Below are 17117 nucleotides of genomic sequence, written 5' to 3'. Positions count from 1 at the left end.
CGGCCATCTGTGTGGACTTAATATGTACTGGGTTTCCTCTGAATTTCATCCCTACACATCTACCTTATCTGTATCTGTTTGCCCTGTGTTGGACCTTTGACCCGTCCGGGATGTACCATGCCTTTCAGGAAATGCAAAATGAGATAGACTCAAGCCCTCCCAGTGACCCCGAACAAGATGAGCTGTATAGAAAATTGGATGTATGCATGAATACTTGCTCATGCATATAACTACATCTGTTGTGGCGGCACAAGTCAGAAAGTCAGTTAAGTCTTTCGGGGACTGAATGTCATTGGACTGGAGGACAGATGGTCATCTCATTGCAAGACATTTAAACCCTGTTCCATTAAGTTTTCCAGACTTCCACAACATTATTGAGTTTAAATCAGACTTTAATATTTGTTGCATGCATGAGGCTCGTAAACATCTCATTAATATTTAAAATATCTAAATTGTGAGATTATCCAAAGCACTTTACAGCAGTGGTGGTAATTACAACATACTTACATCCAGTCAGTAGTAATAACACAAAAAATAAAATATGCAATTGCTTCCTTTTAGACTGACCATGAATTTTTCATTTTGTCTGCAGGATTTACATGATTGCAAAAAGTAACACAATTTGGTGGCACTTTACTAGAGGATTATAGCCATCAATATCAGACGAGCAAGTTCTCCCCTAACCTAATGAAATCCTTGGATGTATGCCCACATTAGGAGAGGAGACTGATAAGGAATAATTGTGACCTCTTGTTCCTTTACTGTTAAATTGCTGCATTGGCCTGAAGTCACAAATACGTCATGTTTGACCAAAAAGTCACCTCTACACTGCTCTACTTTGTTAGCAACAGTAGTTATCTAATTGGAATTGAGTATTGTACGCTTTCTAAATATATCTAAGCTCATTAAATGTTGGAATACGGACTATTTGTTGTAAGTGAAAGGTAGCTACAGACAGGTAGACCATCAGCCTGTTACAACTTTTCAAACATTATTATTACTTCAAGTAGGCGTCCTAGCAGAGGTGGCGTTAATATTTGCATTGTTCTGTTTGTAGTTGAAATAGCTTGTTGTCCACTGAGGCAGTTTCTCTGATGAACAGAGATAGGGTTCTTTATTGCCTCAGGACAAGCACTCTAGAAGTACCATATCTCATTTTCTTTGTGGTAACTTTGGGGACTTTTAGAAGGCAAGCTGCAGCGAGCCTGAGGGTGTACGTGAGGGGACAGAAAATGATAGACGGCGTGGGGGTGCAGGGAGGAGTCAAAACATTTAGTGCCTTAAAAACCTTGAGGAGGACCGCATTATGTTGCAACCTGCAGCAACACATACATTTTTGATGACACATTTTTTGCATCGACAATCCCATGTCCCTCCGTTTCGTTTATGTCTATTCTATTCCTTTCCAACACTATTAGACGGGAGGTAAACACAAAGCAGACAGCAGACATATTCCACAAACATCTGCTGCAAAGTTTCCAATTTGCATTCTGTTTTAATTAGTGCACCTTCTCAGTTGAAGGTATTTATTATTGAAGCCTCCTGGCTTGTTTTGTGAACTGTGCTGTTTTACCCACTTTGGATATTAGTGTATTTGTTTGTTCTCACTAAATCAAGATTCTTTTTCCTCTAATGATATATATATATAATGGTTTTAGACATGAGAAGTCAATTTCAAGACTTTCTAGACCTACCTGTGGGTGCCTGATCAAAAGAATGCAATGAAACATGTTGCTGGAATCAACAAAGTTTCAAAAGTATTTATGATTTAAAAAGTGTCAAATGGGAGTTTTTTAGCTTTAATTTTCCAAGGTGAAGCACAGCTGTTAAACAAATGTGTGGCATTTAGAGATCTTTTTGACTCTCCAACCACTTGAGTAGTCTGATTGTACCCTATTTTTAGTTTAATTTGTTTATATTGAAAGTCTTTCATTCTTCTCTACTTGGATTGTTAAGAGAATCATCCTGGAGACATTCTTATCTTATTAAATTGTATTATTCTGTTAACTTTGGTGAAAATGAGGACCTACATGAAAGGTTATGATTAGAGTTTACAAATCAAATACAGTTGACAGAACAAAAATATGGAAACTAGGAATTACTTTTTTATTTTTTTATTTTTTAGAAACATGTCTTAGTAATTATACATTTTAGGTAAGACGTTTGTTAATAATGTCTCATTATTTTTAATGCTGTTCACGGTCTTTCTAATAATCGCTCTAATATTCTAAATTGAACTGTATTTCTAAGCTGGCTGTATTTTTGCACCGCTACAGAGCACTCATGTCTCCTTTTAGAAAAAAAGCAGTCAACCTTTAGAGCTCAAAGCAGGAGTTTTTTTTTTTTTTTTTGCAGTGCATTTCTCACACACCTTTTATTGAGGTCTCACAGCATTCCCAGGATCTCATACTGCAGCTACGCCATTTAATCAACTGAATTTCACCTCACAAATATTGGTTCAATTTCCAGCTCACTGAAGACTGGCATTACCAGCACAACTAGGCAGAATAAACAAAGACTCTGGATTTACTCAGATGTGCTTCCTCAGCCACGTCGCCTTCTTTACCCTCTTCGTTTTCCTGTGCTCACATTTACCCCTACCACCTCTGTATCACACATGCATACACTCAAACAGCGTTGTTATTCTGCAGAAAATCAAGCTGCTTTGTTGTTTTCTCTCTGTATGGCTTTGAAATATACATGCAGATCCCGTGATGGAAAGGGATCAATGTTCATAAAAACACAAAATTATGATGCTTTGTTTTTCATAAAGAAAACCATTCAGTGTAATAAACTACACTAAATGACTTTTGTTTGGTGGTCTGTTTTGAAATTTGCGCAAAGGTTGCAGGGGGTTGCAGTGTGTTCCAATTTAGACACAGATCAAAGAAATACCTCACTTCAGCTTTGCCAGGTGCCTCCAGCTAATGCATCCCGTCCCTAGTCGAGGGTCTCTTCCGACTCACTGAGTCAATACAAACGACTTTAATACTCAAACCATTATTATTTCAAATCATTGTCAAAAGAACGGGATAAATCATCGACTTAAGCCCTGTTAATGTCAGAAAATTGCCCCATGCTTTCTGCGTTATTGACAGTCAGGAGCCTGAAAACAAGTAATGCTAATGACATAATCTGCCCGTGACCACATCACCCCTCTGCCTCCCTCTCTTCCACCAGCGTAGACAAACGGGCTCATCTGTACTGGATCATTTGCCGTCTCCTGATAACTGCGGTTTATAGCCAATTATCTCCTGCGATCCATTATCGATTACAGCGTTATCTTTCTTGCATTGCTTAATCTTTTGGCACAAGAACACAACAGCTCACTATGTGGGGGTAGGGGGTGCATGGCGGGGGGCGAGGGGTGCATACAAACTGCCAAGCGATTGGAACAGTAGTGAAGACGGATGTGTGTTCATTTGCTCGTGGATGTGTACAGTTAAATTCAATCCTATTCAGAGCGTATTCACCAGCAGGGAGGGCGGGGTGTTTTTTTGTATTTGCAGCGCTCTGTTTGGAATTAAAAACAACAACAGTCAATTTTTCTGAGTGAGCGTTAAACCTCTGATATTAGCCTGAGTGACTGATTTGCTCTCAGGATAATACAATAATGTTTGTGTTGGCTTCCCTCTGTGAATCAACATGGCTTCCAATAAAACAGCAGGGCAATAAATGTTTGTCTAACTGGCTTCATTGTATCTCTTTTCCTTTCTAGTTGGGTTAATAACTTCGGTCATGAGGGTCTTGGCCTTATCCTGGATGCTCTGGAGAAGCTGCTGGACAAGAAACAGTAAGTGATCTGATCTCTTTCAAATTTCTGAAAGGCGCAGCTTCTATTTATCACAATTATCACATTATCATTTTGATTTTATTTTACAGGCAAGAAAGCATCGATAAAAGGAACCAGCATAAACTTATCCAATGCTTGAAAGCCTTCATGAACAATAAGGTTTGTATGAGTCAATAATAGAGGTGGGGGAGGGGGGGTCATGGGTCGGTTTTGTACTTTGGTTGCAGGGTCATGGTTCAGTACAAGTTCAGTCCAACAGGGAAAAATAACCAAAATGTCCAGGATGTAGACCTCTAGGTTTCTCTTAAAGTTAGAACTGACGGTCGTACAAGTTACAGTTTGTTCCATCTTGTGTTATTTAGATCTAATCTAGGTTGGTACAGAGTTGGTACTGAGGCTGACCCAGACGGGTCCTCGAACTTCTTTGTGTCAACTTTCAACCGCATTACTCTTCTTCTTCATGTTTTCTGTTTTGTCTTCTTCTTCTTTGTTTGTTTTTTAATAGCGGTTAGCAAACAGTAATGAGCACTAGTGCCACATGGATTGGGTAGTGGATGCTGCCATGTGTGATTACCTTTTTTATACACTCAGACGTATTTGTCTTATGACTGTTTGCACTGAACCGTGACGTCCGACCCGTGACACTTTGGTATACAAATACTGTAACAGGCCTAGTCATCAACATGAATTGATTATTAAACAAACTCCACTTTATTTAACCTGTGCATAACCTTGACATTTTAATCAAATATAAATCCTCAAGTACAGAGTGGGACTAAAGGTAATGTCTCGAGAAATTATCCACTCCCACCTTATGTCCACCATTAAACTTCTGAATTTCTAAAAATAGCTCAGGTAGCCAGGATTCCAACCCTTATTTGAATGTGGACTCTTGACAAGCCGGGGATAATGGGACAGGAAAGTGAAGCTAATTTTACCATTTCAAGCTCACAGTCTCTGGTCTTTTAATTATCGTTTTTTGGGAAGGTCTTGCTCATTTCTCAAAAAGTAGCTTACATTTCAAGGGTAGATGAACTATTGATATATTGCTTCTCTGCATTAATCCCCACACGTGGTCATTTCTTAAGATGTACGGAGGATAAAGAGTACAGGAGACTATATGCATTTGTCCCTATAGTCCTGTCCTGAATTGAATTAATTCATCATCCTCTCCATTTACTCCCATGGCCTCGTTGTCCCTACTTAAAAGCAAATTAAGGCTAAGTATAACCTACGCACATTACTGCTTCTTTGTATAATTCTTTTTTTTTTTCTTTTCTTTTTTTTCATTTGAAGTGGAAGTTCTCCATGAATGCAAATGCTCTCATTATTTATACCCAACGGACCTTTTCCATGCTACCTCCTCTCTTCCATGTCTCACAGTATGGACTGCAAAGGATCCTGGGAGACGAGCGTAGCCTGTTGCTGCTGGCGCGAGCCATCGACCCCAAACAAACCAGCATGATGACGGAGATCGTCAAAATTCTCTCAGCCTTCTGTATCATTGGAGAGGAAAATATGTAAGTGGTGTCACATTTGTTCTCACACACAGTACATAGTGCTCTGGCGTTTTCATCCCTTGTATGACATTAAATGCACGTCTCTACAGCCTGTAATAAGTTGTAATTGTAATAGAGAATTCCACCACTCTTCAGTAAATATGTAGTGGTGAAAATAAATTCATTTTTTAATGACAAGACAACAAATAAATCAAACCAAACAAAAAATCTCCAAAAAAGCAAACTTGTGAGAAAAGTAATCACAGCTAATCAAGATGCTATGCAAGCCTTGCTGTGAACCAATTCAACTTTTTATATCAGGAGATAGAGTTTAAAACGTAAAAAAAGTTAACTAAAAGTATATAAACTGTTTTCTTTTCGACATAGCATGTGTGATATGATACGCTTTATAGTACCTTTATTGAAAATTGTCAAGGTAAAAAAAATGATGCCTCAATAGTAGTATTAATTAATTGAAAAACAACTATTAACATCAAAACAGAGCAGAAACTAACAATATCATCCACAAACAACATATGTTGCATATTTCCTGTATTTCATATTAAACAATGAAAAGGTATAAAAGCACATCTGTGTGGGTGGTAAGCAGGGCAGCACCACTGGCTAGTTAGTATAGGTCAGTGACTAAATATGTATTAACATTGATTTGTTTCTGTCCTTTAGTCCAACTTGTAGAGAAGTTTTTAGTATTCAAAGTTGAGGGACACATTTCTTTATTTTTCTCTCTAAATCACAGCTGATATAGAAACAGCACGACACCATTTCAGAAATCCTGCCAACAAAAAATGCACTGATGAAAGCGATATTGTCCACGTCCACTATGTTTACACGCTTCGTAATGTTCCTGAAACAGCATGAGGGAGGGAGGCGGCTGCATTTCCTTGTAAACACTGAAATATCACTATTGCTCCAATCTTCTCCCACTGGGTGGTTTCTCTGTACTCAGGCAGAGATTGGACCTCATGCATACACTTCAACCCACTGACAGCGTAAAACTGCATCTACAGATTACCTCAGACAGTACGGTTTACATGGTCAGACGATGAAGTTTAGTCACTTTAATGTGTGGAACAAGTCCGTGTAGTTTGGCCAGGGACACCCAACCTGGCTGGCAGTTTATAAATTGGATTTAAGGGAGTGTTTTTATTGTTTCCCACTGGGCCGGACTAGAATAACAATGGCATTTCAAAGTCACTCTGTATGCAGACGTGGAAATAAACAAACCTTCAATTTGTGTTGGAGAAGCTGAGTGTGTCTCACATCACCGACCACCCAAATATTCCTTTATGGTTTAAAAAAAAAAATATATATATATATATATATATATGCTATGCACAGTTTTCAAGATAATTTGTAAGTTACAAAAAAGTCTGAAACAACATATTAAGTTAATTCAATTTATTCTCAATTTTATAATTTTATCATTCAACTTGGTTTCATTCATTTTTTAAATCGCCTTCCTATTCCATAAGATTTCATAAGATTTGAGATGCTCACTCAAAAACAAGAATATTCTTTACATAAAAACTACATATTGAAGATGAACTTTTCCCCAAAACAATTACTGAGAATTGCAATATGATCTGATTACCTTATGCACTTAGTTTGGGTTAATCAAGTCAACAATGCTAACATTACAATCTGTATCAAAACCTACTGCAGCCTCTTAAATCGTATCTCAAAAAGGGATTATTTCAAAAATGATTTTGAGAATATAAGATTACTGAGGGTAGATCAACTTAATTCAATCGTTCGATTTTCAGGTATAAGCATCAAATTTGTATTTGTCAATGCTCAATTGGTAAATGGACTTAAGCTTGTAAAGTGCTTTCTAGTCTTCTGACTACCACAAGTCACACCTACCCATTCACACCACATTCACACACTGATGGCAGAGGCTGCTTTGTAGCGATCAGTATTAACTAATCTATTTATTCACTTTCACAACCAAGCAGCGGGAGCAACTTGGGGTTAAGTCTCTTGCCCAAGCACACATCAGACATGTGGCTGAAGCAGCTGGGGATCAAGACAACCGACTTGACCCCTGACCCACAGCCGCCCCTACAGCTCTGTTACAAAGGACTTCAATTATAAATATAGTCCATTACAGACACCAGCTTTACATTCAAGCAGACTTGCTGCTGATCACTGATTCTCACTCTCTTCCAAAGTATTCAAGAAAAAGGATGCTGTAAACATGGCAATCTTTTCCACGATCAGAGCCCTGCATTAAGATGTAGGTATCCTGTAGAAATGACATCCAAAGGAGCTGAGGCATCACTTTTATATCCCCACCCAAAAAAAAACAAAAAATGAAAGGGAAAAAAAAAACCTCACTGCCAACCAATGTTGTGAAGCTGGCTCGTGTTCAACACCCTCTACAGCTGACAGCATCAAAAGGGAACACGACAAGTTAAGCAGATCTATCTCGCCTGCTCTGAAGCGTCGTCTGAACCGGCTTTAAAGCTCCTCAGTATGCAGCTCCCCATGCTTGTCTGTGACTTTGTAACCCCTATCACAGTGCACGGCCTGTTCCATTTATCTCTGTGTCAGGCTTATTCCACACATACAGCCCTTTTGGTCAGACACATGATCTCTCCCCCCCCACTCACAAAGGAACCCTGCTTTTACTTTGTCATCTGGATTCTTTTTTCCTTTGAGGTGATACATGGTAATAAAATTGGCATCAGTAAGCCTGTGGGGGAGCACACACTGTATGTTCTTCATAAATTGGCCGATCCCTGACATTTTCACATATCACCTCTTATGACTTTTATTTAACTTAGCTGATTTATCCCACCAGCGAGGGGGAACCTGTATATCACTGTTAGAGCACCTTCATACTCATAGGAGAAAAAAAAGATGAGGGGAATTAAGCTGTTCAGTTTTTCAATTGATGAAGGCAGAATAGCAAACGTGGCCTTGCAGTGACAGAGAGCAACTGTTGCCCATTATTATGTATGCACATTGTAAATCACTGTTTGCATAAGTGCTCGTAAGACATCACTTTACCTCAATTGCGCTCACCTCATTGTGCGTGTTTGTGTGCGCAGCAAAGCATTATTCTTTCATTGACAATTTAGAACCTGAAATTGTCCATTGCTCTACTTAGCTGAGCCGCCTTTAGCCATTGTGAGTGCTCTCATTTGCTTACCTTCTCAATAAGGGTTTTCTCAAAATAATCTTGCAGCCGCTACAATAAATTGCACCCCTTTTCACCCAGCCAAACACACCTTCCCAAAATTGTGATTTGCAGCAAAAAAGCTGTTTTTCGTCTATCATCAGCTTAGTAACAAGCGTAATAAAGTCAAATTAGGCACTGCAGCAATAATAGAGCAGATTGCATGAAAAGAGATGGAACGCAGTGGCATTTGTCAGGGTGTCCAAAGACTGGCTGAGCTAATGTCCACACCATCGCACGAGGGGAGATAAGATACATGGTGTTTGAGCGGAAAATTGTGAGTAAATGTCCTGTCAGTGAGGTGATAAAAGTGTTTGTTGACTTTTTTTTGTTGTGCCTGCTGCCTGTTTTTTCTTCCAGCCTGGATAAGATTCTAGCAGCCATGACCATCGCTGCAGAGAGGAACAACAAAGAGAGATTTGCTCCAATCGTGGAAGGACTGGAGAACCACGAAGCCCAGCAGCTCCAGGTTTGGACTCACACACACACCAAAGATTTAGTTGACAAGAACTGTGTGATAATAATCAAACATTCACGACATCAGATGATCTCCTTTTGAAGAATAGCAGGGACCTTTATGGTTCAGGGGCCACAACAGTAAAAACCTCAAGTCAAGTTAACTCTTTTTCCAAATGATTTATTGTCTTTCATCCACATAAAACGGGACCAGGTGCAGAGAAAAAAAAGTGCACATAACAAAGCAATAAACAAATAGAAACATACATAAAGGAAAACAAGACTGCAGTAGGTGTCCTTAGTTAGTAGTTACATTCTATGAAAATTAATTCAACATCAGTATTCTAAATATTGCACATTTTGTGAATAAATCGGTTAATATGAGTAAATATTGCACACAGCTTTGAGGATGGACATGTCTTAATTGTCAGTTCAACGTTTTACCTTCAAATGACCACTGACTATCTGAAAATAGATAGACATTTTACTGTGTAACCCCCCTTGCATTTACATGACCAAAAAAGGCCATCAAATCCTTTACAAGCAGTCAGTTTATTGCCATACAGAGACCTGGCTCAGTCTGCTGCCATTTGCACATATTCTGTCATGAAGACCCCGTTTGTAGCCAAGCGAGCCTTCGATTGGCTGCTGTGTCATTGTTAGGCCGGTTGTACTTCAGCTGTCTCCATACATGTGCTTTCCTCATCTTGTCTAACCGTCTTTGGTGCACTTGTCAGACCCACTGCACTTCATTTTGAGGCTATTGAAATACAGCTCCTTCAACACGGCTTTTATCAAAAACACCTGCTTAAAAGATCACCTCCATTGAACCATACCACTCTTATTACAAACGTGAGAAAAAATGATGATTAAAAAAAAAACATGCTGAAATGTTAGGTTCCTCTGAGCTTTCCCCCCCTCCCTTCCTTACTCTTTTCCTCACACTTTCTCCACCTCTCACTACCTTGCTCATTTTTTTTCTCACATCTTACAAATACTTCCACTTGCTTTTTTTTTTTTTTTTTTTCATCCCTGCTGCTGTCAGGTTTGGTCTCGGGGGAGTCGGTGTAAAAGGGCAACTAAAGCACCATACCTGTCTTAATTCTCACTCGTTCTCTTCAGCAGCAGGAAGAACTATACAACAGCAGTAAAAACGCTCCTTAAAACATGGCGTTGTGAAAGCAAAAGCAGGGAATTACTTAAGGAATTACTTTTTTAACTGCAGGGATTTGGAAGTCATGAAGGAAAAAGTCATGAAGGAAACTGATGAGGCGGGTGGTGGAGGCGAAAGTAGATATTCTTTTATTAGGAGGCTGTTGTTTTTCCTTTAAATTTTGCCGTTAATGAAATGAAGCCCCGCTAATTGTGAAGTAAATTAAAATGCTTTGCTGATGCAGGGGGTTCGAGGAAATTAATAGACTTTTTTTATCCAAAACCTGTGATGAGCTGTTGAAGTAGACTTTGCTAATGTGATTAAAATGTGTTTCGCCGTTGTTTAGGCTACACTCGTCTGCTGAGCACGAGAGAAACTCTGCATTTCAACTTTAAAACCGTCCCAGCGGTGGCACTTTTAATTACGATGTTTGGAAACCCCCCTATGGCAGCTCTCTAAACCTAACACAGAGAACCCCTACCCCCCCTACCCCCCCCCACACACACACACACACACACACACACACACACACACACACACACACACACACACACACACACACAGTTCCTCATCCCCAACTCAGCCTATTCCCACCGCACAAAGTATGGCGGAGGTGCTTGATGTAAGTATCAATCTTCATGCAGAAGAAGAAACAGAATTTTTCATGATCTCCATGGCTTTCTTCGCTCACATAGATTCTGTGAAGATTTGGTGGAGGTTCTTTCATGTACATGGCCTCCGGTGGATACAGTAAAATGTCAGGTTTTTCAATATACAGATATTGCTCTGGAAGCCCTCCAGCTCTTACGGGAACATGGATAAGTCTTCCATGCTTTTTGTTTCACATAGTCAATGGTGTTGAATCTTTTACTCTGAAAGCTTGTGCTTTCTCAATGGACTATCTCAATATATATTTTATATCTGTATGCATACAAACATGCATTATACCTCACAACTTAACTTCAGTGCAAACCACTCCCGTGCATTCTTTTAATCAGACCCGAAGCTCAAAATCAAAAGTATTTAATTGCTGTACTGATGAGTTCATCCTAGCATAAATACATATGTTTTACATGGAGGGATTTCTAGATTTGAGATTGAAACCAAGGAACTACTAAAAGCTAAAGCAGGTACCCCGCAAAGAATCACAGCTATTGTGGCTCTTATTAATAACACATACAAGCCAAAAGCGTCGGGCCAAGGTTTCTGAAGACAATGTTTCACATCGTCCATGGGAATCCTTCAGCCTGCTATCGATTGTCTGTCCAAGGAAAGCTGTCTTATCCATTGCTCGCTCCCCTGAAACACCTTACTGCTCATTATCATTCATCAGCGATTTCCTCTACCTCCCCCCCCCCACCACCACCACCCCTTCTCTTTCCTCCTCCTCAGCCAGACACACACTCTACAAGGCTTTTTCCTTGCCAATAAATCCATTAATAATGCATAACTAGTCAATACACCTTTACTTCTACGAGCTCTTTCTCTTTGCTGCGATGCCTTTTTCTGTAGTTTGAATATGGAATATTAATATTAAGGGCGTTAAGATTAACCAACAAGTATATATTCATATTAGAGAGAGCAAACATGAAGTTTACAACTCAATCACACAATCTTATAATCTCATATACGTGATCTTATATAATGAGTAGTTTGTTTCTGATTTCTTATTTGATTGTCTCCATTTTCTCGCCTTTTATTTTCTCTGTCTGCTCCACAGGTCGCCTGCATGCAGCTGATCAACGCCCTGGTCACTTCGCCCGATGACCTGGACTTTCGGATACATCTACGCAATGAGTTCCTAAGATGTGGCCTCAAGAAAATCCTACCAGTGAGTTGGCAAATTATCAGACAACGCATGGTTAAATCAGACAGTTTAAAAGTCATGCAAGTTCACGTTGTGCTACTCACATACAGAAAGATGGTCCCATTATAAATGTTTTCCTGTTTTAGTGAGTTAAACCAGGACATTTTGGTCTTTTGGTTCAACCATACTACACACACACACACACACACACACACACACACACACACACACACACACACACACACACACACACACACACACACACACACACACACACACACACACACACACACACACACACATACTTCAAGTACAGGTCTTATGGTCCCTACAGAAGAGCATACACTCAGGACCATGCATGCGCAGACACACACAAACTAACAAAAGCAATTTATTAAGATCACCTTTAAAAGTTTCCACAGACTTCAGGTCATTGACTAAATGCACTCTCACTTGATGCAGTTTGAACATCAAGTACATTCATGAGGCCGCTACCTGATGAACATAAACTTATGGAAAATGAAATCCTCTTTTCCAAGATTTGAATACTGATTCAGCTATTCAGATAATTTGATAAAAGTGCTTTATTATGAACATATTCAATAGCAGTAGTTGTGTAACTAGTACTCGCGGTACTACCATGTGAAAAGTCTGACGCCTTGCCAGCACCTCATCACACAGGTCGTCCTGGCATCATTATCACAAGCCTCCACATCCTCACACAGGGTGAAGGCAAACGAGCTCCAACTAATCACTCACACCCTCGTTTGTAGCAAGCGGGGTGAACGTGTCACAGAGCCAGTTGTTAATAACTCATCCCAGCTGCTCCTGTTGATTATTTCGGCCATTACTTAAATTATCTGCAAATTCTTTTCCCTGATATGAAAGAGTCTCAGCGTACCGTCATTTCACGGACGCCACGTTCACCGCTTTTTATTGCCGACATTCAAACTGACACTCTTTTCATGTAATCATGAGTTATGCTCAGGAGTCTGCGTAGCTGTTGGCAAAGAAAAAGTGTACTCCGCTGACAAAGAAAGCCCAATTTGTTTTGTTCTTATAGTCCTTGACACGTGTTTTTGGCTCTCCTCCTCTCTCTCTCTCTCCCCCCCGCCCTTTTTTTTGCCATTGTGCACCTCCCTCCGAACCAGTGCTGCTTAAGACAGATGGTGCAGCCGAAAACAGTGCAGGGTGATTGATACCTGCAGAAATTGGGTTACATTTGGCCCTGTCTCTGTGTGTAAACTCCACTGTCGGTGATTCATAGAGAAGTGGGAAAGAGCACTGCCTTAGCCCCTCGTGGCAGGAACAGGTGTGCAGGGAAAGAGACTGTCTGGAGCACCATAGTGAGAAGGTTCAGGGGCAATCAGTTAGCTGGTACACTGCAACTCATATTCTAGTAACACAGATTGTATTCATCATCTTATTTTTGTATTAAAACAAAAAGAAAAGAAAAACAAAGAACGTAAAAAGCGCACACAGAGGAGGGCCTCTAAGCTCTTGTGAGGAGTTTTAATATAGTTATTAAACAGTATGAAATTCATATTGATGCCTCTATGTGATTGCCAAAAGCAATGAGACCATCAGCATAAAGAGTGATTAATTTAATAAAGTTGTTTTTAAATGTGTATAACCAGGAGTTGCCAGATGATGTGATGTTGAACACAGCCTTTTAAAATTACTTTTCACAGCAAAGTTTCACATTGAGTGATACTTTGGGCAACACAAATGCAGAAGGGTGACCTCTAGAAATGTACATGGCAAGATCGGCAAAGAGATAAGACATGCATGATGGTCCAAGGTGTCGCTTAGACTGACAGAAAATAGAAGTTCCTCACAGTGGCTTTGAGAAAATTCCTGATATAAAGAGTCAAAAGTCCAATACTGTCCAATGCAGTTTATGTTTAACAACAGGCCTCATCAGCATTAACATGATCAAGAGAATTCATCAATGCACACACTAGGGCAATGGGCTGTTAAAAAGCTTTATCTGAATGAATTGTTTGTCATAATCTAGATCTAATCAAGATGACCTTTTATCTAACTCCATCTTTTCATCGACCGTCCGCATGTCTTACTCAATCCAGGAGCTAAAAGAGACAGAGGAGCTTGACATCCAGCTGAAGGTATTCAACGAAAACAAGGAGGAGGACTCCATCGAACTCTCCCACCGCCTGGACGACATCCGCGCCGAGATGGAATATCCTTTTGTCCTCCCTCTTGTGTATACAGATGATTAGGTCTGCTGAACTCGCATTAAGAGATGAGTGTATACCGCCAAGCTTTACAGACTAAAACCCCCTCATGGTTTGATTCATCAGAAAAAGGATTTGAAGAGCCACAGCACAATATCTAGCTCAGTTTCTGACCAGGTATTGCAGGTAAATAGCCCTGTCTTCCCAACCTCTTCACTCTCCACTCCTCCTATTTACTTTTTCTCCTTTGCCTGTATGGTTAAGTAGGTCTGTTGTATTAATCAATAGGAAGGTTTTCCAACAGACAGAGGCTCTCGTGTTCTTACCATTTACGATGCACAGTCGACACTTGAACATTTTTATGTGGGGTGATATATATCATATGATCAAGGTTTCCGCTCTTCCAGCGTAATCACTTCTTCTTGTCTTTCTGTGCCATTATAGAAATGTGAATCCCCCCCCTGTAGCTCCCTCCACCAATGTCCGTTTAACTCCAGACATGCAGAGTGGAAGTTAATAAGGTGGGCAGTAATTGAGTCCCGAGCTAGAAACTTCTTCAAGCAGCCCAGTAGAAGGACCCTTTAATAATTCACAAATCTTCTCCGAGGCTATGAATGAATGGCTGACATTGTGGAACCAGACTCTGACATTGTTATGCAGATGTTCATTCCCACATCCTTTTTTCGTCCGTCGAGTCCCTCAGTTCTCACACTGACACGGAGCTGTGCTGCTGCTGCTGCTGCTGCTGTGACTGACAGTTTCTGTTGACACATGGAAGGTGAGGGGAGGAGGTTGTGTGTGTGTGTCAAGAGTGTGTGTGGGGGGGGGAGTGCACCTGGATTAATGATGTGCTTGAGCAGGTTCACAAATGAGAAGGCCCAATGTTAGTTTCCAAGGACAATGTGGTATTGATCCCCGAGCTCTGAGCATGACTCGAATGCCTAGGCTGCCCTTCGTCCCTTCACCTGCATACACCCAAACACTCACGGACACACACGTACAGACAGACATGTGCATGCCATCACGCAGCCAGTGCTTCTGCTACCTGAGCATTGCACATGTGTCTTGTTTCTCCTCACAGTTTCATGAATATTAACCTGAAGAGGCTCATCTCCTGTCCGACGCAGGTCCATGTGGCGAGGAGGTGACTCCAGGCCACTTATAAATATTAATGAGCTGTGGAATGGTGATTGATTGACCCCACCACTGACTGGCCTACGTCACACTTGACTGCCACTCATGTTTATTCATTATTTGGAGAGGGAGTGTAAAGACAGAGCGCGACAGAAAAGGATGGAAGAGGAAGGGGGACAGGGGGTGTCATCGAACGGATTGGCATTCTACATTAGGTTTATGTCTGCAGCTTAGTGATAGATGAAGCTAGTTGGATACTTTCCCAGTCTGAGCTCCTTCTCATGTCCTCTCAAACGCTGCAGTGGTGAGACTATAATTGAATCTCACAGGATTGGTAATTCTCCCAGGCTTCATACTCGGCTAATACAAGGGAGGGAAATGATCCTGTAAAGGGGAGCCCGTATTCCCATCCGTCTCCCTCTAAAAAAATTTGATATGGGATAGGAGTTTAATTACAGACATTGTTGAAATTAATAGGAAAAGTGTCACACAGTATTTAAAAGAATTGATCCTCTCCTCTTGCAGTGGCTGCAGATTGTTTTGTGTGGATGAGAGCATGGGAGATGGAGAATGCAGGGACAAGCTTTTTTTTTTTTTTTATAATTGAGAAAAAAAAAAGAGGAAATATTGATACTCTAATGCGAAAGTCAAACAAAGACAAATAGCATTAAGAAGAAAACAAAGCATTGACAAGCTCTTTAGATTGACCTTTGACTTGTTTATCGGACCCTTCTAATCGCTCATGAGTCTTAGATCCACAAAACCAGCTATTAAAACATGCTACTAGTAGCAGAAATATAACTGTATCTGTGGCGCCTTATTGTCTTCATTAAATTTTAATTCTGTCTGAGTCCTTTAAGCTTAGTCACCTAAAAATCACGTATTAAACTGATGTGCTTTTTCCCCAAAGCAGAAGGGAGGGGATTGACAACACATGCTGCCACAGTGCTGAAAATGTCACTTGATTGCTTTGCAGTCAGTACATTGCGCTATGTAAATATTTTAGCACACTTTATGTTATGATGGCAATCAGGTTTTCATCTCTGCAAGCTTAACAGGGCACTGTCTCCTCCTCTTCTTCTCTTCTTTTTTTTTCTACCCTTCTAAATGTGTGCACATATCTGAGAGGCTTATTTCACTTTTCCAAACAAGATGAGTCTCCGTTGGGAAATCCTCCTTTCTCAAGCAAACAAATTAAATAGGCTCCAAATCACTCATTTTCCTCGGTTCTTTACTTCTTCGAGCTGCACTTTTAGGAAGCTATTAGAAGTTTGAGAAACACAGATTTAATGACTTCTTAATGAACCTTTTGCAACAAAAACGACAATTAACGCAGACATTTAATTTGGTGAACATGTTTGAATGTCTGTGGCCTTCTTCTCCGTACACTGTATTTGCAATGGTCTTGTGTTGCTTTTGATTCAATGATTTCACATTTCAAATGTTTTGTCCTGTTTTTGAAATCAATCAGAACTAATACAAATTGTATTAAATACTCATCAATTCATAAGATATAGGATATTTGAATATGGAAGTACAAAGAGAGAGATTCTGATTTAACATCTGTTTTCAATGTCAAAGCGATCACTCCTTCCTCCTGGGGAAAGCAAACACAAGACACATAATCAATACCTTTTGCAAATTTAATAACGTGGATTTTTGCTCCTGAGTGCACGTCAGTTTTAATCTGAGAGCCGAATCTCAGCCAGGCTTTTGCCCTATAAATGATCCCCCCCCCCCTTCCCTTCCCCATCATTCCTGCCTTAAACATTCAAACCAGTGAGTTTTTTCATGTAATTAATTTCCTTCTACTCTGAAAGGTTTGGAGTGACAGGTAAACCAGAGGGAGCATTCTTTATTGCAGATCCCCTTCCTCTT

At 40.2% G+C, this 17117-nt stretch overlaps 1 protein-coding gene across 5 annotated transcripts in view; it reads left to right on the top strand.

Annotated features, from left to right (window-relative positions):
* Positions 1 to 17117, top strand: part of diaph2 (diaphanous-related formin 2) — a 368317-nt gene that overhangs the window by 102716 nt on the left and 248484 nt on the right. For all 5 annotated transcript variants that reach the window (XM_020640450.3, XM_065959019.1, XM_020640447.3 and 2 more), the window contains 6 exons: positions 3719 to 3793; positions 3883 to 3952; positions 5177 to 5313; positions 8855 to 8963; positions 11824 to 11934; positions 13998 to 14110. In XM_020640450.3, coding sequence (XP_020496106.2) covers positions 3719 to 3793; positions 3883 to 3952; positions 5177 to 5313; positions 8855 to 8963; positions 11824 to 11934; positions 13998 to 14110 — 615 coding nt within the window. The remainder of the gene's footprint in view (positions 1 to 3718; positions 3794 to 3882; positions 3953 to 5176; positions 5314 to 8854; positions 8964 to 11823; positions 11935 to 13997; positions 14111 to 17117) is intronic.

This window comes from Labrus bergylta, chromosome 9 (genome assembly GCF_963930695.1).
Source record: "Labrus bergylta chromosome 9, fLabBer1.1, whole genome shotgun sequence".
Taxonomy (NCBI): domain Eukaryota; kingdom Metazoa; phylum Chordata; class Actinopteri; order Labriformes; family Labridae; genus Labrus; species Labrus bergylta.
Note: the sequence above shows the minus strand (reverse complement) of the source record. Positions and strands in the feature narration are given on the sequence as shown.